The 25,577-nt window shown below is 46.2% G+C and overlaps 1 protein-coding gene across 5 annotated transcripts; it reads right to left on the bottom strand.

Annotated features, from left to right (window-relative positions):
* NDNF (neuron derived neurotrophic factor) lies at positions 1-24,953 on the bottom strand. 5 transcript variants are annotated; one of them, XM_065062161.1, is made up of 5 exons: positions 24,653-24,953; positions 24,352-24,440; positions 4,129-4,323; positions 2,974-3,098; positions 1-2,058 (listed from the first exon to the last, which is right to left on the bottom strand). In XM_065062161.1, exons 3-5 carry the CDS (start codon positions 4,320-4,322, stop codon positions 662-664), a joined length of 1,716 nt encoding a protein of 571 aa, XP_064918233.1. In that variant the 5' UTR covers position 4,323; positions 24,352-24,440; positions 24,653-24,953; the 3' UTR covers positions 1-661. The 5 variants fall into 5 exon arrangements, with proteins under 5 accessions (XP_064918233.1, XP_064918235.1, XP_005510721.1 ...); XM_065062163.1 differs by lacking the exons at positions 24,352-24,440; positions 24,653-24,953 and adding an exon at positions 24,074-24,195; XM_005510664.4 differs by lacking the exons at positions 24,352-24,440; positions 24,653-24,953 and adding an exon at positions 23,942-24,189.
* Between the last annotated feature and the right edge of the window lie 624 nt (positions 24,954-25,577).

Here is a 25,577-nt window from a genome sequence, read left to right as displayed (position 1 = left end):
TATAATCTAGCTTTTTTAATTTTATATACAGGAATATAACATTATGGCAACTTTTTACATGAAATAATACAGTATTTAAACATGAAAATCAGCTAGGTAAGAATTTACATTAGCAATGAAACCGCTTCATGTGCAGCCCAGTTAATACTTAGTTTAGATCTGTATTTTAACAGAGACAGATTTTAATAGTTTACAATCATAGAAACATAAACATTTAAAACAAGACTCTATAAAATAATTTACAGAAATCCTATCATCTATGCCGAGTGAAAGGGTCTATGTCTGTGTGCTTGGTGTGTGAGTAACAAAGTGGATGAACAATTTATCTCAGCCTTTTAAGTATAAAATAATTTAGAAGCAGTTCATGCAATATGGACGCAAAGGAGTGCAAGTTCCTTTGGGGTTTCCTGCTACCTTGGACATCTACTGAGCATCACATGTGGGTCACCGGACACATGAGAACACCATTGCCAGACGCTACCAGAGGGCACCAACCTCAGTTCCTCCAAACAATTACTTATGTAAACATAAATATACAAGTTGATATCTTTTCTACACAGTACAAATACAGGTCACAACTTCTCAGCTGTGCAAGTAGTCAATACCTGGAAGTAGGATAACGTTCAGACCAGAGTTCCATATACTTCTGTGTACAAGGGCACTAACAGAACTTCCTTGTTTTCACCAGTTTGCTCTGATATTTCACGGAGTGCCCACCGTGCCCTATCACATAAACGTCCAGCAGGTAAGACTTGCCGGGCTGCAGGCCTCTGATTGTCTCTGTGGTCACTGCTTTCTGGATGTTCTGGCTGTGGAAGTATTTACAGAGAACCTTTTCTGATTTCTTCCTCGTATCTGGACCTAAGCACTGGTTCTGCTCTCTCTTCTTCTGCTCTTCATTGTAATTGTCATCCACTTCCCTTTTGTAGATGCAGAATTTGTTTCTCTCCTGCGTCCCCAGCCATGCCACCGTGACTGAAGAACACGTGCGGAGCTTGTCAAAGGCTTTGATTCGTGTATCTTCAGGAAGAGAAGGAAATGACTGTTTGTTAGGCCTTGTTGTAGCCAGGACCTTCAGCATAGAAGCACCTTTTTTGCTTCCCTTCAGCCTAATGAGATACTTAGCTTTTGCTTTTCCTCGAAGCTGGAACTGCCGCACACCCTCCACGTTTTGAGACAAGACAAGTTTTCCATCTCTCCTCACTTGGATCTGAACAGCATCCAGGCATGAATGAACAGAGAAGGTGACTTTTTGGTGAGATGAAACAGGAGCAAACCGCAGAAATTTGGTTCCTTTCCTCTTGATGAATACATCTGTAACCCTGCCATCCTTCAGTTCAACTGTTTTCTGTTTAGCTTCCTCCTTCGTTCTGGCAAAGGTGCCAATGTACGCAGTGCTCATGTTAGTGTTGGTGTTTACTGCAAACATGTCAAAGTAGTACTGCGTATCAGGCTTCAGATCAGACACTGTGAATATGTTCTTGTTCCCCATACAAACTTTATGCAGATCAACTCTCGGCTTTGAGGATGTTTGCCTCCCAAACTTTGATGATGATGATTTTAGGAAACCACGTTCTTTGCCAGAGTTGTTGTCTGAGGGGAAGCCAAAATGGGCAAAGTCAAATGGACTGAAATCCAGACCTGGTTTTGGAGCCATCATGAAGGCATCATCAGAACTGAGCTTAGCTTCCACAGCACAGAGGCTTTTGAAATTGTGTTCTTTATTGATGACAATGCAATACTGAATTGGCTGTTTCAGTAAGGAGGCGGTGGGACTTGGCTTCCATGCCAGTGTCACTGTTGTACGTCCCAGAGAAGTGACATCGATTCTGGGATCATAAGGTAATTCAGGATAAGGCTGGTCCGATTCTGGAGTAGTGGTTGCATACACTTTAAAATGTGTGTCCTTCTCTGTTGACAGCAGATCAAGTTGGTACAAACCAGATGGGGAACTAGAGGACACAAAATACTCAACATCATTGCCTTTGTAAGAGAACAGCTCTGTGCCTTCCTCATTAGTAATCTGCTGTTTCTGTTGCTCAAGAGGTTCTGGTTCGCCTAGATTATAAGCAAAGAAAAGCATTTATACAGACACAATCTGCCAATATGAGAAAATAAAACTCCCAACAGATACTTCTACATAAAATACAAAAGTGAGACAAAAGAAGCAAGGTTTTATCTTCTGAGGAAGATGTAACCAATACTTCTGTCAAATTGGAGAGGGAGCCTGGTTTGGCACTCAGGTTAAAATGTAATGCAAAAGAAATCGCACCTGGCCAGCATTAAGGGAGGCTTGTGCGTGGTAGGTAATACCCTCCACTAGACTACTTCAAACATCCAGCTTGGGGATGCCATACAGTTCCCCAGGGGGAACTGACCCCACTGCCCATTTCTGGACTTGGGCCCTTAGCTTTGGTCCTCCAACTCCCTCCAAAGCCATGTGCCTAAACAGGGTGAGGGCTAGAGGTGTGTATACAATCCCATGTGGTGTGTATGACATTTAGCACTTTTGTGACAAGCAGCAGAATCCTGGGACCTTTTCTCTCCTGAGTAGCAATTATACAGCTATTTCCAAATCAGCTCCACATCTACAGATGAGCCCCCTCAGAGGGGCAAGCTCAGCCCTGCTGCAATGCCAGCCCTGTCTCTTCAGTTCTTGTACAAACAGCTCACGGCAAAGCCTCCGTGAAGCCAAGTTACTCTGGGCAGAAGTTTGTTGTGGGAGCATTCACTGCACTCTGTAACTATAACCTCAGCTTTTATTTTCTTGGCAGCTCTTTTCCTTCTCACACTGCTATCTGCTGCCAGTTTCCTGCACATAGGTAGGACTGGGGCTGAAGATCCAAACAGCATGAGGCCATAAAGGTGGGCGGGCTGCAAGATGGCATCACACCAAGATGGGTTTGAGGGGCTTCAAATCCAGGAGAAAAGCAGTTCTCTGAGGTGCAAGGAAACTCATTGACCGTTTGTTACCTGAACCTTCTCCACTGGTTTCCTCTGGGAGCTCTTGCACGCTCAGTTTCCACTCCAGAGGGGCATCGCATGGTGTCACTGTCACTGCTAAGGGAGTGTTATCCTCTTCAACCACAAAGAAATACCTAGGGGAAAGTTAAAAGACCCATAACATCAATAAATCCTGATGGCAGCCAACCAGCAGGGACTGACTTGACATGATCAAGTTTGATCCTGGTGGGGCAATAGGGACAAAAGCATCACTTACGGACAAGCGTGTGTAGAGGGAATGTGGAAGGGACAGTGAGCAAGAGCTAAGGAGGTGAGGGGAATCCACCCACTGACACAGTGCTGCAGAGTTCATGCTTTGCTTGTCAAGATATGGCAGAGGAGTTTCTGGCCTCTTGCCCTCCCCTCCATCAGCTGCACTTTTTACCCCTACACTAACAATATACAGTACAAGTGGTCACCAAGGTTTACTTGAGGGAAACATGATCTTTCCTGGAATTCCAGTGTATGCACTTCAAAGCAGGACACACATCTTATGTTATGTCCAGTTAAGGGCCCTGGAAGCACATATAGAAACATATGCATTCAACGGTCCCCCCACTTACACCCAAGCTCCCCATGTTATTTACTACAAAATATTTCTTACCAATGAAGACTTAAGGAGGTGTCTGATATGAGAAGGAAGGTGGTAATGGTGGTCTTCCCTGAACTCTTTGGAGCCTCCGGTTTTTCCCCAGTCTAACCCAGTACTTTCTGACCCACAGGGCTGAGGCTGGGAAGTGGGGAGTTCAAAACAGAAGGGCTTACCCTGCTTCTTTAAAGCTCAATATGAAATAACAAAAAGAAACAAGTGTGGTGGGGTAAACCCATAGTTTCTAATTTTCTTCCTGCCCCTTTTTATTCCAGACATGGTTAGTGGCTCCACTTCAGGGAACTTCCGTGGTTTTTGGGAGCTCTGGGCTTATCCCATAAATTAAATAAATCAGATAGACCCACAGTCAGAGAGTCCAGATTGGGGTGGAAACTCACATAATTACTTACTTCTCCAGACAGAACTCTGGCATTTGTATTTTTGTGACTTGGATCCAATATTGACTTCGGAACACTCAGTAAATAAAGCTACTGTTTTCGAAGTACAACTTCTTCACTTGATGTAAAAATAAATACCTTTTAGGGGTGTCTCGGAAGAGGTAGCTGCTAATTTCAGCTCCATCTGGGATGACTGATGAATCATGAAAAAACGCTTTGTCCCGGATCTGCATTTGGAAGAGCTCCTCATCTCTGGTAGGTAACTTCTGGGGCCTTGAGCTGAGCGGCAGCAGCAGCAGCAGCGGCAGTGGTGGGCAGCGCAGCAGGAGCATCCTACAGCAACGACAGGGAGTCCCACCTGAGGAGAGCTGCACCATGGGCAGCAGGAGCTGCCACCAGCCACTCTCATGCTGGTGGGCGAGAGCCTGGCCAAGCACCCACTTATTTATGACCCATGGTCACTGACTCAGCTGGCTGCACACTCGTGAAGCTCCTGCCAGGTGATCTACCGCTGCTGGAGAGCTTACTACCACCTCCAGCAAACTTTCATACCTAGATGCATTTCAAAGCTGGAGAGCACAGGGACAGTTTAGAAAGGAGATAGGAGCCTGGTAAGTCTGCTCCACCACCAAAATGCAGGCATAACTACAATAACACAGCATGCACTCTGTGCTTGTATGGCACCTTCACTGTACTGCCATACAAGCACTGGGAATACATAAGGACTAAGCTTGCATCATCACAGCACATGCACGAAGTATGTAAATAAGATTTTTCCATCTTGAACTGTAATTGAAAGCAAGCCTGGTTTCAAATTGGTATCTCTCCCTCTCACGAACAAAGAGCAAAAGCTTTCCACATACTTTGCTAGAGCTACAGTTGGATGTTTTGCCATAGCAGAAATATTAATAGAACTCGCTGGACACAGGAGCTCTAGTAAGCACAGAGCAGATGGAGGCTATATTGCCCTCACTTTCCTAAGAAGATTTTGGTTGGACCTCCAAAAATCCTTTGAAAAGTAAATATTTCCAGTGAAATTGTTCTTTACAAAAGATAGTGCATTAGGAAAACATGTGATATAAACCCACACATATTCAAAGCACATTGGTATTAGCATGCAATTCAGCAGGGTTTAATCCTCAAGTCTGATGGGAATTGCAAAACACAAAAGCAGAGAATCCTTTACAAATTAGGCATAATAATTCATAATCTCAACCTTTCATTATTATGTCTACAGCTAGGTCAGTAATAACTACCCTAAGATATACAGTGGAACAGGCTAGAAATCTCCTTTCAGTACAGTAGATGATCTCATACATAATGGCTCTAGCTGGGGGGCTGGGAGGGAAACAAAGCCTGTTTCTGGTATGAGTATAGTGAGTTTAAATTGCTAAATGATAACATTTTTTAAAATTAGAAAAAAGATTTTTAGACAACTACCTAAACTGTGGTAGCCATTGGCTTTGAGGAGAAGCACAATAAAAGCTGAGCTGGCAGGAACAGTTTTATCTTGTTACTTGGCTGAATGTGAAGTCATGCACCAGTCCTTATACTGCAGTGTAAGTTGAGTATGGCTTTATAACAAATCATTTCTTTCCACCTTTAAGATTAAATCTGCTGTTGAGATTGTTGGCTTTGGTTTATCTTCCACTTTGCTTGACCTTTCTCTAATCTTTTATGTAGAAATAGTAAATAGAAAGCTCCTTGAGAAGTGGCATGATGTAGTATAAGACAATAAAATTGCTCTTCCACTTCAGGCAGCTCATGAAAATATAACCAGGTGCTCCTGAGGGAAGCCCCAGCAGCCTTCTCCTTCCCTCTCCTGTGGCTTTACCTTTCAAAAACCCAATAGGAGCCACCTGCAGCAACCTGCTGGAGGCCAGTGTGGTCACAGGTTGGGACCTTCCTTCCCACCCCAGTTTAAGCCCTCCAGCCCTTCAGGATATTGCAGCAAGACCCCTCCTCAGCAACCACAAAATTCCAATGTGCTCTTTCACACCCTTTTCTTTCTGGAGGCAAGTTGCCAGCAGCCTGCCAGACCCTGCCCCTCTCATAATCACTGTGTTCCCACCAAAACTCACTGTGGGTGCTGGTATTCCAAACGTGGAAATACGCTGCATGGGGTCCCATCTACTTTTTCACCCCAAATCCCTGACAAAAATATTCCCAAATCCCCCCTCTGCTGTCTCCAACTCCCCTTCCACCGTGTGCAGAGAAGAGGTCACAGCATCTGTCTGTCCCGCAGCCCATCCTGCACCCCACATGTCTAAACACAGCTGTTCAGGTGCAGGACAGCAGGTCTCCTGACATCAGCAAGGCCCACTGAGAGCTATTTTCACCCTCTATTTCTTCCTCTGCCTATAACATCATCATTATTTAGTTGCTTCTACCACCAGTGGGACAGGTCCCCCACACTCACCCCCTTCCCTCCCCTCCGCCATCCCTGGCCCCGTTACCTCAGTTCATTCCCCCCACGCTTTTGACTGGTTCCTCCCAATCTTCTGTCCAGCTTGGCCCCTGTCCTTCAGCTCTGTATTTTCCCATACAAACAAGAAACTGGCAATGCAAGAGGGCAGAGAAAATACGTAGCAAATCCCGACAGAACTATAAGCCACCAGTGACACATACTGAAAACTCCCTTGCTAGGATGCAATTTTATCTTCACCTCCTTTTGCTCTCACCTTCCCTCACAACAAGGGCTGCTACACCTTCCTGAGCTTTCTCACTCCCTTATTCACTGCACATTTGCATCCAGATCCTTCCCTTCCTGAGTGGAAAAGCACAGGAAAGATGGAAGTGAATGCCTGAGGTTCACCTGGCAGAGATTCCCCTGCAGCCACGTCTCAGGTGGGCAGGTGACTGTGGAGGAGCCCCATGTCCCTGAGAGTGAGCAGCAAGTGTGCCAGGGAGCCCCACAGCCAGCTCACTGGTCCCCATAGCACACCTGGCCCTGCTGTCTCCTGAGGAAGCCCGAGGCTTCCAAAAGTTATTTTGCAGTTGGAAAAGACTGCATCCTTATTTATTCTGCAATAACCTGGCAACGGCAACACACAGCCGTATTCCCCCATTCACAGGGTTTGTAATGCCTCACGTCTGGCACTCACAGGTCTCAAATTGTGCATTTCATTGGCGTTTGGGATGCTTTAATAACAGGTTACTGCAGTGCTCTGCCCTAAGGAAGGGAAAGGAGTAAAGGGATTTACCTAAGACATGCAATTGCTAGTTAAATACTGACTTGGCTCTCCCAGCGTTTGTCAAAATTTATCCCAACCAGGTCCTGGCTTAGCTTTTGATGACAACAGGCATATTTCCTCAAATTCAGACCGAAGTGTTGATACTTATCAGCAAAGTTAATGACATTTGACCTTTTGGAGCAAAGATCATAAGTCAAAATACTTGCTGACTTGAGTCACTGAAATCAGCAGAAACCTCCTCTCATACAAGGCAGGATGAGTTTTGTGTGCTGTAACACAGTGTTTATTGACTTTTCAGGTATTATTGTTGGCCAACAGGGAAGAAATTCTTTCCAACTTAATCACAACAGTTACAGGAGATTATTTGGTTAGGTAAGAAGAACTGACACTTTCAGCAGACAGCGTCCTCCACATGAACCCCTTGAAACTGCAATCTTGTATATTCCCATAGTCTGGTCCAGCACTATGCAACCTCTACTAAAATAAACGATTTTTGATTACGGGACTACCCAGGCTAAACTTCATTTCTTAAATAATTTCACTAGCTAATCCACTTTAAAAACTCCTGTTACAGCATTCCTGTCCCCAGTAACAACTGCAGTGTAGCAACAAGGTACGGATTTGTCTCTGATTCCTGAATCTAATTGTAAAAACAATTAGGCTTAAAAATGACCACAAAAGATGCATTAAGGTTTGTTCTGAGATCCCTGCCCAGCACCCCCAGCCCACTCCATACATTAAACAGCTTGCAAAATTGTCAGATGTTAACAGAAAAGTTTTATAATCCCTGTTCCTTTACGAATTAATAGGATTTTGAGTGTTTTCATTTTCACACATCCAACCTCAGAGGCTTAAAGTGGGTCCAATTTTCATGCATGACACTTCCCAAAGTGAGACACCTCAACAGCAAAGAGGCATCTAAAACTGACTCACAGGTTTTGAAAACCATGCTGTCAGTGTCACAACGCGCTTTCACAGCAGTTAATAAACAGGTTTTTTGGTTTTTTTTTTTACAGTGCACTGATTATAATTTGGCTGAATTTTAATCTAAATCCTCTACAGTCTATTCACACAAAACATCAAGAGGAAAGCAAAAAAAATGATTCATGTGCTCCATGTTCTTTTCTGGGCAAAGACTTTGACAGAGTCTGCCAGAAATGCCCTTGCTGGCTGTGAGCATATGAATTCATACTCTCCCACCCAGCCTTCGGAAACTTCCAACAAGCGATTTGTTGTCTCAGCGTGCCGTGGTCCAAGCTGGTTTTATTCTAGAAGCCAGGTACAAGCTGAGGCCTAAGTGCTGCCCTGTAAAGCCATACAAATTACGTGAAATATGCTGTGTGATTCTTTGTTCTCCAGACTGTGCCACCTCCTAAATGCCTTTTACTCCCTTTTCTGTAAGTTTGTCTTGTTTTCTTTTCTTTTAAACTCAGAGTCAATATTTTATTTATATATTCCTGCTGACTGGAGGGATTTGCCTGTTGTTTATCACTGAATTCTAGAGAGCGCCAAAGTAAACAGTCCTAAGTGAAATAATAAGCACAGTTTTCCTTCTCCAGGATTGCAAAAGTGCCCTCTAATGGCACATCTCTACCTCTCACTTTTTCCCCAAATTCTAAACTGAGTCTTAAACCAAAGCGGCAAAGGCAAACCTCCTGCCCTGTCCCGCTGGGTGAGGCTGGCGCTCGCTTCAGGGTAAGGAGAGGGGGAAGAGTGGAGGGTAAGGGACAAAGCTGGCAGCGCTACTGGTGACACCTGGCATGGGGAGAGGGACAGCTTCTCAGCCTGGCCATGCCAGGACAGAGACCTTCCCTGTGCCGCTGACGAGGAGGGAGATAGCCGGCAGCAACCACAAGGAAGTCACGAAGAGAAAGGTAAAAACCCACCACAGCTTGGAGAGCCCAGGACGGCACTGCAGGCATCAGCAGCTCTCAACCGGCAACAAGGGCTACACTGAAAAACATCCTTGAGAAAATATGACTTGCTTGCACATTCTTCTATTTCAAAAAGAAAGGAAAAAAGAGATTTCTATTTTCTTCCTTTTCTACTTTTTCTATTTTTTCCACCTTCTCCTCCTCCCCCCTGCAGATAGACTGACTCACTTTGGGGAGCCAGGCTGTGAGCAGGGAGCACCCAGGGGTCCCCCTCTCCTCCCAGGGCAGGGCTGCTCCCAGACTGGCTTCCAGTGGGACAGGACGCCTGGTTTTGCCCCACTGGGCATAGGGCCACTGAGCCTGGACAGGCTGCTTGATGCTGGGGCAGCAACAGCCATGGCAAGCAGCTGGGTTTCCCATAATTTTAACCTGGAAGGTGGTGGCACTGCCCCAGGAGAGCAGCTCCTGGGCTGCACCGCTCCTCTGCACACACACACTGGTAGCAACAGCCACACTTCGGAAAAGGTTTACATAATAAACCTACTTGTATTCATCTAAGAAGATCAACAGATCAAAAATGCATGCTGTACATTTGGAGTGGGATACAAATTACTTTCAACACCTGAAAATTTACCACCTTGCCAGAAGTTGGTTTTGTCCTTGAGAAAATATAAACAAAAGCAGCGATATGGCCATTTTTAAAATTTGAGCTATAAGTGCAAATGTGAAAATTATCATTAAATTGGATCATAGATTTGATGACAATTGCAGTTCATTCCTTCCTTCTGAAGGATTTACAATGGCGCAGTGAGCCTTCCCGACCCTTCCAAAATCCCAAGTACACAACCACTCTGTCCAGCCTTTAAGACCTTTGTGTAGCTGCAATTATAAGGAGAAATGGTGAATAGAAAGGCATTTGCAACCTGCTTAGTTTCCAAGCTGGGGGACAGGCAAATCAGCTGGAGCTGCAGCAGCACCTTGCACCCTCCTCCCGCAGGCTGTGCGATCAGGGAGGTGGGTGAATCCTCAACCACAGCCAGAAAAGGGGTGGCCTCGGAGAGGGCAGCCTGCGGGGTGCAGGGTCTGCATCAGGCAGGAGCACCCCAGCACATCACAGCACTGCCTGTGCACGCTGCCATTAGACCTGCCCAGCAATACATACAGACATACCTGGGAGTTCTGTTTTGTTTGAGATAAAATAACTTAATTTTTATTTTACCAATCAAGTCTTGGGTATTTTCTCTCTACTCTAAGCAAGCAGCTTTTTTTCCAGCAAAATAGTACACCAAGGATGCTAAGTTAAATTTAGTAGAAGAAGCTGACCTGTCAGCAGTTGCACAGGGTGCACCCCATGACATAACCGATCCCCCTCACTTGCATCCCATCACAGAAATCCCACCCAGAAAGTTGAGAATCCATTTTGTTTGGCTGCTTGGAAAACAAGGAGTACTCCTGTTCAGATCTCATTCTGCACTTCTTTCGTGCACAGATGCATGTACTCACACAGACTCCACATCACTGAATATACCCACGCTCTGTAAAAAGGGAGCAAAAACATTAGATTCACCCCTCGCAATGCCAGTACTATTCACAAGTCATCTTCAAGTGCCTTGATCTATGGAAATAATTTACTCTACTTCTCAGCTGTCTGCAGGTCACAGAGACCTGTAAAGGATTTAAAATAACAAAAAATAATAATTTTTAAAAATCTGGGTATACTTGAAGGAAATGCATCTGGAATAAATAAATCCTAATGTTTAATTACAGAGAGTGGAAAGCGCATGACTGTAATTTAGTGAGGATAATTTGAAGGCACTGCCTGTGACAGTGTTTTTCTGTTACATGTCTTCTACTGTATGGATGGTTAACTTCTTTTCTTCTTTACATCCTGTTTTTAAACTCTGGTCTATTGGGGAGGTTTTGCGTTGTTCACATTACCTATGCTGCATCTCATAATAAGTCTGTAGAATTCTTGATGTGGTTTAAGTCCAGCTTCAGAAATAAAATGGCACTGTGTGACTTCTTTGACTTATTATAGGAACACTACAAGTAAAGAAGCTGTGAGCTTTTCCATCATTGCCTTCATTTCTGGGGATACATAACACAAATATATGCACCTTGGCATAGAGTTATCACCTCAGCAACAGAGGAGTTTGAAAGCACCCTCCAATTTCAACTGTAAGACAATTAGTTATTTTTAAAATGTAAAGAAGTGAAAGTAATGCCTTTGAAATTTTACATATTTACCAGGAGCTGTTCAGTTTGTTTGTTTAGGGGGAGGCTAGAGGGGGAAAGTGAAGGTCTGCCATTTAATACTTAATATTCCCTAAGGGATCTGGAAAACATTTGGTATGCCTTGCAGCCCTCTTGAAAACTTGGTGTCTGGTCCTGCAGCGTGCCTGGGGAAAAACAGGGACCACGCTCGGCTGCGGGAGCCTCGCCAGGAGCCTGGGTAGCCCCTCCACACCAGCCCAAAGCCTTTCCCTATGGAAAGGGGGGATGAGGAGGAATGTAGCTGTGACAGGGACACAGGTGTGTTTTGCTGTCTCTGTGGATTTTAAGGAAATAATTTGGTGTAGCACGACAGCTGGTTTGACATGGCAGCTCCCACTGGCAGGACACTAGGAGGGCAGGAGCATTTATACCCCGTCACGCCTGTAATCTGTGGATTACAGCCCCCTAAATACGCACAGACACGATGGACTATAATGGTGTCTTTGAAGTTTTAAGGCCCACCATGTCAGTAATCTGTGGATTAACCGACCGCCTCTTGCAATTCCAATTCAACCCATGACTTTTCCTTGCTGGGGGTATTGTTTTAGAAAAGCAAATCTCAGTAGTATGGGGGAAAAAATCCAACTATGTAAAAATAAGACAGTTTGAAGAAATAAGGGTTCATTTCTACCAAAGCTTAATGAGGAGCAGTGGCAACAAAGTACAACTTAGGGGAGAGGTTAAATCTGAAGGGATAACATTGTAAAATGTAAAACCGTCTCAAGTTGGATATGTTGAAAAGCAAACATACTTGGGGAGATATGGTATCAAAAATCAAACTTTACATGGACTATTTTGTTTCTAAACTGAGCCTTATTTATTTTTCTACTTTTAGTGGAAACAGGTTCAACTCTGATTACACCGAAATGGCCATCCTGGAGCTGGTGGTAGCTGGATGCTTCAAAAAAGCAGCTGAGCCAGGAGATGCCATTTGGGACACTTGAGGAAATGCCAAGTAGATTTTCTTCTTTAAATCAGAGACCACACACCAGCACTTGTCTCCTTCACAGCCATCTCGACCCATGCATCTCGTCGGTGAGTGTCAAAACCAAACAAACAGCAAGCCCCCAGCCGTCTCTGTTACAATGCTCAGTTGTTCTCTCGTACCTCTCCTTGCAAGGGGATGGCAGTGGCACAGGAAGGGATGATGCGCTGGAGCCCTGGGTGGCAGCCAGCTGCCGGCTCATCCCCCATGCCGTGCTTCACTTCCCTCTACTGCTCTGTCACAGGCTGGCCTGTGTCCTTACCATCATACCTACTCATCCTCCCAAGCCCCTACAAAATCCCCGGGAGACTGGACATTGCTCATAGAGATGGCAAGCGTCACAGCATGGGTGACTGGTTTCAGCTCTACCACAGGAAACAATTATTTCAGATGCCTGACTCAAAGCCCAGCTCAGAGAAGGGGAATGTTTTCCATAGTTTCAGCAGGGTTTGAGCCCCAGTAGGAGAAATAAGATAAAAGGCAGAGAAATCTTAGTTTGCACAACTGCACACCGTTTAAGATAACCAACCCTGAATGCCATGCAGCTCTATCACAAATCTTTCATCACAAGATCTGGAGGTGTTTTATAGTGGAGAGTAATTATTATCCCCTTGTTACAAGCAATAAAAGTGGGGCAGCGACTTTCCTTGTTCAAGGAAATCCCAATATAATCCCTTCCTTTAATCATAAAACAATAGCTACTTTCCTTGGCCAAGTCACTCCGCCTTCAGCACAGCTCTCTGAGTGCGTGTTGCTCTCTCTCCATAATGAATTTCAGCAAGGGGATTAGCAGGGAGGAAAATGTATGAACAATTAGAAATTACAACCAACACAAGCATGTTGGTATTTGCTACGAAGTTTCCCACTGTTTCCCTGGAATACTTCTGAATGACATTATGAGCAACTGCCCTTGCCAAAACCCACAAGGGACAGGGATGACTGAAGCATCAGGGTCTGATGAAGAGCAGAATGGTGGTGTAAGAGCAGTATTGGGGTCCTCGCATCCTGCTGTCACATCCTCAGACCACCAGAGCTTACAGCTGGAGGTCAGAAAGACCCTTGGAAAGTGCTAAACATAACAACAAAGTAATTAACTGCATTAACTACCACAAGAGTTTAAGTTGCTTGAGCAATTCCTAAAGCCTGGGGAATACGCCGGGCCTGGCAGCTGCCTGTGGCAGACAAGGTGTTTGTTACAGAGGAGAAAAGCAGGGGCTGGCGCAGGGCAGGGAGCTGGGGAAGAGGCAGCAACAGGCGAGGGGCTGCGAGTCACCTGCGCACAGGCAGGAGCAGGGGGGAGCCGAGCCCTCAGTGGCCCCAGCAACAACCACAGCACGCACATTCTGTGGAAAGCTGTGCTGTGAGCACGCTGGAATTGCCTGCATGCTTCTTCCCTTCTGCTTTTTGGTGTACAACTGAAAAAGGGAAAATTGCTGACTACTCTGGAACCCTTTTAAGCACGCAGAGGCTGTTTCCCTCAGCTTCCATCAGATATACAGTTTTCTTCAGCGTCAGAAACACCACCACACAAGTACATAGGATTACAGGCCACAGCCAGCCAAAATACATTAGTATTTACACCAACTTCCCTACCTCTACACACAGTTTTCCCACAATGGGTGTTCAGAAATTCTCCATTTTACCATATCTTTCTTTTTACTGCATAGGGTTTCTCAGTGCTCCCAGTCTAACCAGTAACGACCGCCACTGCCAATGCCTGGAGCATCACAGAGGTAACAGCAGCTCTCCAGAAAGCTGCACTGCAGCTCTGTGAGCAAAGCAGGACAGCTGCTCCAGTAACAACCCCTATGATGGCGTTTGCACCCAACAGGCAAATCTCTAAGTCCACCCCTGCGCTGCTGGCAGGAGGGTGTCCCACAGGCACATACAGTGCTGGGAGATATCTCGGAGCAAAGATACAGCAATAGGAACTCACATAGAAACTAGCAGACATTCGTCACCAGAGGCAATTGTAAGGCTGGATTCTAGGCTTTTTCAACTCAGGAACATTCGTAGTTAACTAGACAATTTGGATAAACAGAGGAAAAACTTTTTTTTCTGTTGTATTCTGTTCTTTCCTATAGCTCATCGATCTTACATTTATTTCCCCTGCACTGCTTTCAGTTACACCCAAATCATGTAAACCAGGCCCTCAGCTGACTTCAAAGGAGCTATGTCTTTTTCTGCTGAATTGAGAGTCTAGTCCATATTACCTATGACCACAGTAATACATGTAATGTTGACAAGTGATCCCCTAAAATTTCCACTTTCTTAATTATCATCAGAATCCAACTTTTTCTGATTGAATTTACTGTCCAAAATTAGATTCAGTTTTAACATTATCTACCTTCAGCTTTGAAGGCACGCAAGGATAATCTTGGGCCCTACAAGTCCTTAATGAACCCTTAAGGTGCTCCCTCATAATGATTTGTTACATATCACGGTAATTCACAGATGTTGGGTCTAATTTTCCCTAGTTGGAAAAGGGTTGCTGAAAATATGTAAACATTTGTCAAGTGTTTGAAAATTGAAAGTATCAAATGTAGTGCTAAAGATATTGATATTTACATACTTCTACTCGCACACTGTGAGTTAGAGCTAGCAGACCTTATCCACAGTTACAGCACCAAAGACTTCCTGAGACCCAGCATGAGTATCGTCCCCCACACTGATCTCCACCATCCCTAGAAAGTGGCACACACAATTCCTTAGTCACAGCATTAGCTTTGGTGACTTCCCCAGCAACTGTGGTGGCTGCGAATACAGGATGGCTCCCCGCAAGTGAACCTCTTCACGGTGGGACAATCAGCCTCACCAGGACTTCTGAATCTCACTGAGAAAATCATTTCCTTCACACACTCACTTCCATACACTACGTGGGTTGGAAAAGGAAAAAGCAGGAATGCTCATGCCAGTTATATTTTGCCTACCAGCATTTATTTCCTTAGCATCTTGATCTAAAAGACACAGATTCCTATAGAGGGCAACTCAGTAGATTAGTAAAAATTGTTAGCAAAAGATGTTAGCTGCTCCAAATTTCTCGATGCAGCTACCTGCAGTGACCCCCCCGCAGAACCTGCCACTTCCCACCAGCTTGAGAGAAAATCTGAACTTCTGCTTCCCTCAACAGCCTGACCTTTGCACAGAGAGATGGGCAGGATTCATCCTGCCCAAATCTGTGCATGGAGGCTCTGGCCCCAATTCCCTAATCCTCCCACTAGTCACGGGGACAAATGACAGCAGCGAGCGTGCCCTGCGTTGATGAGGGAGTGGGGCCCCTTGCAGGAGGAGAGCATCCATATGGTGTGGGATGGCTCCCAATGTTACTCAAGGCTGTTGTAGCTGCCGAGAAGCAGACGACAGATTTGGGACAAGCATGGCCAGGCAGTGGAGGAGCTATGGATCCAAACAGCCCATATGCCTGCCCTGAGCTACTCAGCAGGCACGGCAGGATAGTGCTCAGCCAGAACCATTGAACATCTCCAGCGCGAATGAGCCACGCGATTGAGAAAGGATTTGCGTCCAAAGGGCGAGACCATACGTGTGCAGAGAGATGGTGAAGCACGGCCACAGAGATTAACTTCTTATTGATTGCTGCCACAAGTGAGCCTATGGTCAGAGCGACACATGCATCTCTCTGAAGAGCTTACAAGACACCGTGAATCCAAGCATGGCTCACCAGCCACCAGCCCATCATATTGAAGCAGGATGAGAGTGCATTTGGGAGCTGCCAGCCTGCAGGGTGGCTTTCTAATACTTTGGGGGATTTCTAAGTGGTGGACTTCTGCATGACAAAACTGAAAAGTATTTCCCAAGTGTGAAAAGATGGGTGCTCTGAAGGGAACTGCCGCAAGGGTTTCAAACCTGCCAGGGTCAACTGCTGAGCTGTGGTAAAGGATTTCAAACATCAGATTATTGAAAGGGTCGGTTTCAGCTCCACTCTACTGCTGGGCCAGTGTTTATTTGTCCAGACTGGCAGGTGAAAGGTTAGTCCTTTATCTAGTTACAGCGAACAAAAGCAGAGGGAACATATACAGGCACACAGGTCAGACTGTTATGGGTGAGTGGACATCCAAACAACCCCAAAGCCTCCAGACCTTCTTATGGTAATGATACCTCCTTGCTTGGCAGCAGGGAAAAGAAGAGAAAAACAAGGAATTTCTGCATTGAGAGATGGCTGAAACACGTGCCAATGGCATTGCCTCTCCCAAAGCAGGGACACGTGGTGAGAACTGTGGTGTGGGACCCAGTGCTGCCTTCTGGGGCTGTCCCTTCACTAGTGACTGGAAATGCCTGTGAGATCCTTGGATAAAAGCTACTATTAGAGCACCAAGTATCATTTCAACATCACTGTTAACATTGCATTGTAAAGACCAAAAAGCTGCAAATTCAGAAAAGTATCAGCTTTTCGGTGTTTTACCAATCAAGGCATTTCAGTGAGCACAAAGGGTTTGGGCTGGAGCCGGGCCAGGGTCTCTGCTCATGGACATGAACCTCCTGGGTCCCACTTCGCTCTGTGCACACGTTTCACGAAGGGACGCAAGTCGGGGTCTGCACAGTCCCCAGCTGCACAAAACCACACTGAGCCCATAATGTCTACTGGGGGACAGCCACGAACCCTGTGAGCAAAAGGTTGAGCCAGAGGCGTGTTTTGGTCTCCTGGAAGAACATCTCACTGGCATGTTCAAATTTTGCATTTTCTAGTTCAAGCACTAATTGCCTGGATTTTCTTATAAACATCTTGCAACTACTTCTGCCTAAATGAGTGGAAATTGGAAAATTCTCCATAAATTAACACAGCACAGTTCTTTCCCTGAGCCTACCACCCTGCTATCACACACTTGCAAGAGGTCTCTTATCCTCTGCTTTAAAATACCCACTTAATTCAAATGTTAAATTAAAATTTGTTCACATGATATGAAAGGCTCTTAAGACCTGCTCTTTTCTCCTGATATTATTTTTTTCACCAATTGTACTATAACAGGATTATAAAAGTTTTAATTGATTGACTTTAAATCTTCCCCACAAAATTGTAACTTTCATACCCCCTAGGACTATTAGATTTTTATTCATTATTTCTCATTACTAAAAAATCAGTTTGAGAGCCCCTAGGGTCTTTCCCAAATATGGACAAGATCCTATTAGTCCTACAAATCATACTCAAGTAAGCAATTCTTACTCAGGAGAAAAAGCCCGTGGGGAATTAAATGCAGATTTAGTAGCCAGAGGAAGAGAAAGACTGGGGACTAGAAACAGTTAACGCTGCTCACTAATGTTTTTCTTTGCATCCAGAGACCAGCTGGCAGCTCTGAGATACTTGGCTTTCCTGTACCATCATCATCTTGATCTGTAAACTGCTTAATTTCCATCAGGTTTCTGGATTTCAAAATGCTGAGACTGTTTGAATATAAACACATTAGCGGTAAATCTTCTGCACCTAAACAAAGTAGCGAGAGAGGGAGAGCGAGCTCACATCTTCACGATATTCGGGTTGATTTGTAAAAGCCATCTACCCTGGTCAGTCCCTGCAGACGTGGGTGAAGAGCCTGCAATCCCATTGTGCCTCCTGCCTCCCCGCCAGCCTCTGCAGCAGCAGCAGCAGCTGGTCTAGCACTGCTCTATTTTGATATTGAAAAAGTTAAAAGTGAGAAAGATTAAAAGCATTATTTTTCTCACACCCTAATAAAGTTTCAACCCCTTTAAAGTTACTTTTACACACACACACACACAAAAGTAATATGCTCAATTAGGAAAACAATGCTTTTCCCCTGTAAATCACAGCGGAAGTGTCAGCCTCAGTGGTGTGTCACGTTGTGAGTGTGCGAGGGTCACGCTGGAGGGGCACTCATATCCGGACCCGTGGAGGGGGAATGAAGTAGGAAAGATAAATTATTGCCTTTTGTTTTTCAGGTTTCCAGGTGCTCGCAGTAAGTACCACTGCTTCTTATCTCAGCTGTCATGCAAGCAACAAACATCTCTCCAACTACTGAATTTAATTACCCTAAAACCAGAGCGGTCTCATTTGGTGTGCAACACAATGGGCCAAATCCAGGCCAAAACCCCAACAATCCTGTGCACTCCTGAGTAGCGTGGGAAAAACACTGAAAATGCTGTGATTACCTGAGTGCTCGCCCCTGCTCGGGTGGAAGGACACAGCCCACCGAAAGACACCTGGCACAGGATTCACCTCCGTCCCTCTGATGACACAGGTACGGTTTTGTTTATTGAAGCAGTCATGGACTGGGGGCTGGGTTCTCAGAGCTCTTGAGTTCCCGATCACTCAAACAGCATTTAAAACCTATCCAGCAAAATGTCCCTGAGACAATCATTGCATTTTTGGTGAAGTCACAATACCAGCTATCACACACATGAAGTGAAAAAGACAACACTTTGCCTGCTTCTGACATGTCCTGTGCAACCAACATGCTTCCTGGGGTGCAATCAAAGCTATCTATGCAGTCATGAGATTTTTGGTTGGTTCCTATTACAGCCCTGTGTTAGCATTTATCTTTCTCCAGTTCAGTGGGTGTCCACGTATACTGCAAATTAGAAAATTAATTCTGAAGGAATAAACTTCTTTTTAATATTTACTCTTAGTTTATTTCCAGCTTTAAGCACTTTCTTCTGGAGTTATGATTGATTACCCTGACCCATTTCCTAATGTGAGGGCAAATACTCCCTCTCCTAATGACATCTTGTTAAAGTTTTCAAACCTAACGTGTCCTCAGCCTTCAAAGCTCCATCTATCCAAACTAGCTTGAGTCATTTTCTCAGGCAAAAACTATCCCCGTTTGATTTAATGAAGATTTTTGTCATAGAAGTAGCGTATTCTTGGTTGTAACATAAACATCTCCCATTATTTTAGCTATCACAAGTGGGTGAACTGGTAGCCCAGAGCAGCTATATAGTTTTCCACATTAATATCAGCAGCCCCTTTGAACGCACTGAATAAGAAAAGTGCAGTTTTCATTAGACTGCCCTTAATGCAGAAAACATGCACGTTCGGCAAGGTCGAATAGAAACCTGCCATCTCTAGTGTGACCGTCAGTATCGATTGGTAAATCTCTCTCCTGTGAAGGAAAGCTGGGGAGTGAAAAAATAAAAACCCATTTAGTAACACAAAATAAAACCAGCTCTGGAAAGATGCAAGACCCTGAAGAAGGACTGAAATAGCCCCTTGAAAACAGTGAAGTAATGGGTTTACGGTTTTATTATTCGTATAAAGTTTAGTGACTTCAAAATGAACACGAAGCCAAACAACACTTGTTATCCGACTAAAATCCACGCTGTAACTGAAGCCAGTACCCAGATGTTCTCTGGTAAAAATCCGCCACTCGGCTGCATGAAAGCAGCACAAACCCTGACGTACAGTCCTGGCTTGCCTTTATCCAAACCTACTTAGGTTCTGGATTATTTTTCTAGCAATATTTTAAACTGCCATGGAAAGCATAAAAGGTGGTCTCCTACAAAACCATTTGATACCAGCTTGAAATGTAACCATTTGCAGAAATAAATCAGGATTTCTTTTTAATAAACTGTTTATTACCAGCCTTTCGGAACATAAATTTTATAAGAAAAAGCAGGGTCTGAGTTTAATAAACATCTCATCCTTTTCTACATATTTAGGCAGAAGACCCTGACACACTTCAGAGTGGAACGTCCAGCAAGCAGGTTCCATCCAGCCCTACCAAAGCCATGGGATGGGGAGTGGAAAGTCACTGTGCATCTGTGAGGCTCAGAACCACGTTGTGCAGCCAAGGTGAGCCCCCGCTCCTCCAGCTCCAGTAACCCACCCAACACTGGCTCCAGCTCTCAGGGCACCTCCCAGAAAAGGGCTTATTGCTTTGTTTCCTGAGGATTTCTAAGGTGCTTTACACGCTCATTTTGTACATGCCAATTAAATTTAATTTAATATAAACTATCACCCCTTCACATTGCAAGGCAAGACAGATGACCCTCAAAGCTTCCGGCAAGCCCACACCACAGCTGAGGACAAACCGGACTTGAAGACACCGTTTCTGCCTCTACATGCAGTTGTGGCTGATGAGCCGGGATGCTTTGGGGCAGCCGGGCTCTCGCCCGCCTGGCTCCGAGCAGCGCAGTGCTCAACAAGACCCAGGGCTCCAATTAGCGGGTTACAGCACAAGCAGCGCCCTGGCACTGATCCTGCCTGCATCACTGCATCCCCAGCCCAGCTCGCTGGAGGATGAGAGACGTGCTGGACAAATTGTGGCAGATGGGCCGTAGCTGCATGCTGAGAGCTTTAAACGTCGCGTGAACACCGAGTATGCGGTGAAGGCATTCGAGCTGAACAGGGAAGGCAGCATAGGCGTTACATGATTTTGAACAGCTTGCTTGACAGTTTGCACCATATTGTATTTATAAACATTTTGGAAACCTAAACTCTTTTCCTTGGTGTATCCAAAGTAGTTATCCACAACAAAACAGGCACGCAGGGCAATCCTGCACAACTCTGCCTGACCTCTGTGACAACCTACTTAAAATCTGAAAAAAAGGGGACAGTTTTAATCACTGCAGGATCATTCACGTGAGTAGCTGGTCAGCATCCTACATGGTATTCTAATTCCCTCTCAAATTCTGTATCTGATCACCAAACCCTGAACTCCCCCGGTGGGCTGTGGTGCGAGGTAACCTGCGGACCGATGGTGCCAGCAGCACGTCACACGTGTGCCATTGCCTGTCACCAGGGAAGAACTGGCTGCTCTCACAGGCACCTCAAAGCATGATGCATCCCCAGGCAGGTGCAGGACAAGCACCACACCTCGCCGGCAGAATCGCAATAACACATTGAGGTGCCCACCCTCAGCAGCAGAAAAATCAACGGGTTTTCTGTCTGGGGCCACGCAGAAAAGGCACAGCGTGATGCACCCGCAGTCCTCATCACAGAAATATGACAAGGCTGAAGTAGTTTTTCAGATGTATTGCAAAGCTCTTTCAAATTAAGAGGGGGTCATTATCTGCTGATGCAGAAAGTCAGTCTGCAAGGAAAAGGTATCACTCTCCTCACAACAGGATGACACACAGCCAGAGGACCCCAAATACATTCATACAACACACACACACGATACACCACTGCACGCTGTTGCTTCATCACATTCTTAACGGTCAAAATAGAACATAAAATCTCTCAGTGTTTTTAAAAAGTCTTCTCTTCCTTCAAATATTAACAAGTTTTACATTCTCAACATTACTCTAAGTACTCACAGAAACTTTTAGTGGTACTAGAAAGCTGACCTGGGCAGATCTCCTCTTGCAGGTATGTGTTTTGCTACGAGGTAGGAGAGTGGGGCCAGGAGGATGAAGCATTCCTGACAAGAAGCAATCCAAAATGCCATTCCTAAAATAGCTAAGAATCAGCGATTTTCAAAGTAGGCTGAATAGAATCATAAAGTTTTTCTCCTCACTGCCTTACAGCACGGCCAAGAGTGCTGCGGATGTCTAATGCCCAAGTGCTATTTTTATGGAAACCAGGTTATGGCCAAGCCAGCAGTGCCTTGCCAGGGTTACTAGCATATAAATCACTCACCATCAGCTGCCCAGGGAGGAATTCACCCTCAAATTGCTCCCCTCTCTTCCAGTTTTACAGTTACAACTCCACCAGCTTGAACAAGCATGAAAACAGTGGACTTAAGCTGGAAGCCCATCGGAAGACAGTTCTGGGTGGGGCTGCCAACACAGCCCGGCTGTAGGATGCCCTGATGGAGACAGGCTGCCACATTTGTGTCACCGAATGTCACCTGGTATCTGTTCGCAGACAGACAGCCAGGCCAGGGAGATCCGTGTATTTACACTGGCCTCCCCTCTGAGCTCGACTCCTGCAGCTCAGTCAAGCCACAAGAACAGCAATACCATTTGTTTTAATTAATTATTGTAACTAGATGCTAACCAGATCCTTTGGCGGGGTGGGAAAGTCCAAGGGATGCTACAAGCTTCACAGCCCACTCTCAAAAACCAGCCTCACAGAGTTTGTCTCGTTCACATAGGTGCCCACCAGGATGATTTCCAGAGCAGTCCTGGGCAGCACGGCAGTGGCAAGGTCACGCTCATCCCTGGCACCAACCTAACTGGCCAGAGGAAAGCCCAGCACATTAAAACTCAAGTGCTAAATATATCCAGAAAAGAAAAATGTTCAGAGAACCACTGTTTTTCAAAAATCTGCACTAATTTACTAACCTACAAAGGTTTAAATACAGAAAAGTTATGTATCTGCAAGTGATTAAAGAACGCTCTGAAGCTATTGTCTCTGCACTGTTGAAATAAAAACACGACGCAAGCCACACGTAGCAAGTCTCGGCACTTAAATCCCACCGCTGAGGTTTTAATCTACTTTTTCTGGTAGCCACTTTTTCCTTCTCCCTCCACTATAACAAAGTGTGAAGCTAACGAAGCTGGAGCCGTCGCCTGCCTGGCACATACCCGCTCAGCGGCAGCGCCTGGGCGCTGGAGGACGAGCCGGGGCTCCCAGCGGCAGCCCGGGCACTGCGGCCGGGCACCGGGCACGGGCCGCCGTGGGCTGCGAGAGGGCAAAAACGGGGAGGAAAAAACCAAACCTCGAAGGGGAGGGGAGTATCCAAGAGAGGGCTGAGGTCCTACAGGCAGCATCCCGCAGACGCGCGGCAGAGCAGCGCCGGGACGAGGGGGTCGGTGCTGGAGCCGCGGCCGGAGGGACAGTGCGGGGGACCGCGTGGCTGCTCCCCCGCCCCGTTTGGCCGCGTCTCGCGGAGAGGTCCCGCACCCAGAGAGGACACCGCGCTCCTCCGCCTGCACCCACCGCCCCGACGGGGCTGCCCCAGCGGAGCCCGGGAGTGGCTGCGCGGGCGGCCCCGGTCCCGCGCCCTGGTACCGGTGACTTACCTTGCGGCGGCCGGTCCGGTCCCGTCCCGTCCGGTCTCTCCCGAAGCGGGGAAGAGGGGGGGGAGGGCCTTTTTCTAGGAGAGCGGGTGTTTACCTAAGCCCCCAGCTCCAGTGGGGATGGGCTGCAACACGGACTATGTCACGCACGTCCCTTAGCGCTTTATAGCTTCTTCCGTTCCCCACCCCTCCGCGCAAAAGAAAAATGAAAAAAAAAAAAAAAAGAGGAAAAAACAGGGCAAAGGAGCTGGATCCTCCCCGAGGGCACCCGCCGCCGCTCGGGGCGAAGGCACGGCCCCGACTTCGCCTCCCGGGAGGAACCGCGGCGCAGCTGAGCGCCAGCAAAAGTTGGCAGCAGCTGCGTGGAGCGGCGGCACCCAGCGCGTCTCGCTGCTGCCGCCGGACCGGGCGGCGAGGGGAGCCCCGCGGGCGCGGCCGCCCCGCCCCGCCACCGCGCCTCTCCGCGGGGGGCGGAGGGGCGGGCCCGCGGGGGAGCCCCGGCCCCAGGGGCGCCCCCGCCCCGCGCTGCCCCCCGGCGGCGGCAGCAGCAGCCCCGGCAGAGCCGCCCGACGTGGTGCCGCGCTGCACGGCGAGAAGCGGCTCAACATCCATCTTGAAAGTGTTCTCCTGCCCGGCAGTCGGGACGGGTGACACGAAACCGCGTACGCAACCTCGCCGCTTCTCCCTTCTTGCGTTTGGATCAGAGGCAGCTTTCAGGTTCGGGCAGCGAGGGACTTTTTTCTTACCCTTACCTGGGAGCTGCAACGAAAAGGTGGAAAGTATCCTTTGCCGTTAAAAACAAACCCTTCTCACTTTTCGTTTCTTTTTTGGTACATCAGTCATAAAAACGTCAGGTGCCACATAAGCTTTAAACAAGTTATTACCGATTGCAGCTGGTGGGTAATTTCCCTGAAGGTAATCATTCCTTCCCTACTACTTCGACAAATAGTCAGGGGCACAAATAAAATAAACCCCGCCTGTTTTGCAAGTCTGCTGAGCAAATCTGACAGTGAAGCCTCGGTGGAGGGATGGAAATTGTCATATCCTGTAGGGTGACAATCAGCTTCACTCCGTGAAGACACAACCCCCAAAACAGCTCATGTCTTCAGGGACTCGTAGCTGTCCAGACCTCTGCTAATTGCCATTAGTTACTGCCACTTACCTCCCACTCTCAACTCACAGGGTAGCTGGTTTATTCACTGCAAGCCAGTGAGCACTCTGCCCGAGGATCTGCACAAATATATAAATTCACTGAAAAAACCAAAAACAACCAAGATTAAGAATAAAAGCCCCATGGGAGCCCACACTCAGTCATCCTTCTGTTTCCACGTCCCTAACACTACGTATTTCACAACTACATTTCTAATTTTCTAATACATTCAAGGGTATGAGTTTGGGGAATGGAGGAAACACACAGAAGTTTAAAACTAATTTATGCATATTTAAGGAGAACCTAAAAATACCTGGTATTTGCACACAGCATCCCGACTTCTTCCTCTCTCAACCCCCAAATGCAACACCTCAAATAAAAAAAAAAAAATGCAGCAAACTACACGTGCTCCTCTTCTGCTGCAGAAGACACAGAGATTCAATCACCCAAAAATGCAAGAATCTGACTACTTAAGAAAGCCAAAATTAATAAAGTATATCCAGTACAATGTCACCAGTTTTCCCCCAAGCCTTTGGAGAGAGCAAGAGCAAGCAGAGAGGGATGTGCTCAGGTGAAGGGAGGCAGCAACCTTCGGGTCCTATTCCTGGCACAACGGTGTTCTGTAGAGCCTGCAGAAATGGTTTGCTTCGGTTTGAGGTCATTAGAGGTAAAATATTGCTACCCAGCCAAAGAGCTCTTGAGACTGTGTGCTTTACTCACAGGCAAACCGATTATTTTTAACCCGAGGACAGTTTTAGTGCTATTGTTCTTAGAGGGTATTACTGTTTATGATTTCAAGGGAAACGAGATGACATCCTCGGGATATTATTTACTGAGGTATGTGAATACCGACTCCTCTGCATACAGAAAACTCTCTTTTGGATGCTTGCAATTCCAACTCTATCACACCTGTAAATCTCTATCACGATTTAAAGCAAAGCACAAAGCAACTCCCAGCTAGAGGAACCATTAAAACGCTTTAAGAACAACGTTCACCAGTCTTAAAATTTACAAGGTACAAAAATATTAAACACAGATATGGAAGGTGGATTTGGGATTTAAATGCTGGAAATTACATGAGTATCTGAGAGGCAGTAGGACAGCCAGTTAAAAGGAAACCAAACAATGAACGCCTAAAATATGGAAAAGTAACGTGGTAGGTCATTCCTTTTAAGTCCATTTATCTGTCTCAGGTTCTATCCCAGCACCTGGGAAATGGGTGTTTAAATGTTGATCCC

Source organism: Columba livia, chromosome 4 (assembly GCF_036013475.1).
Source record: "Columba livia isolate bColLiv1 breed racing homer chromosome 4, bColLiv1.pat.W.v2, whole genome shotgun sequence".
NCBI classification, from domain to species: Eukaryota; Metazoa; Chordata; class Aves; order Columbiformes; family Columbidae; genus Columba; species Columba livia.
The sequence above is the reverse complement of the archived record's forward strand: the minus strand, read 5'-3'. Positions and strand labels throughout refer to the sequence as shown.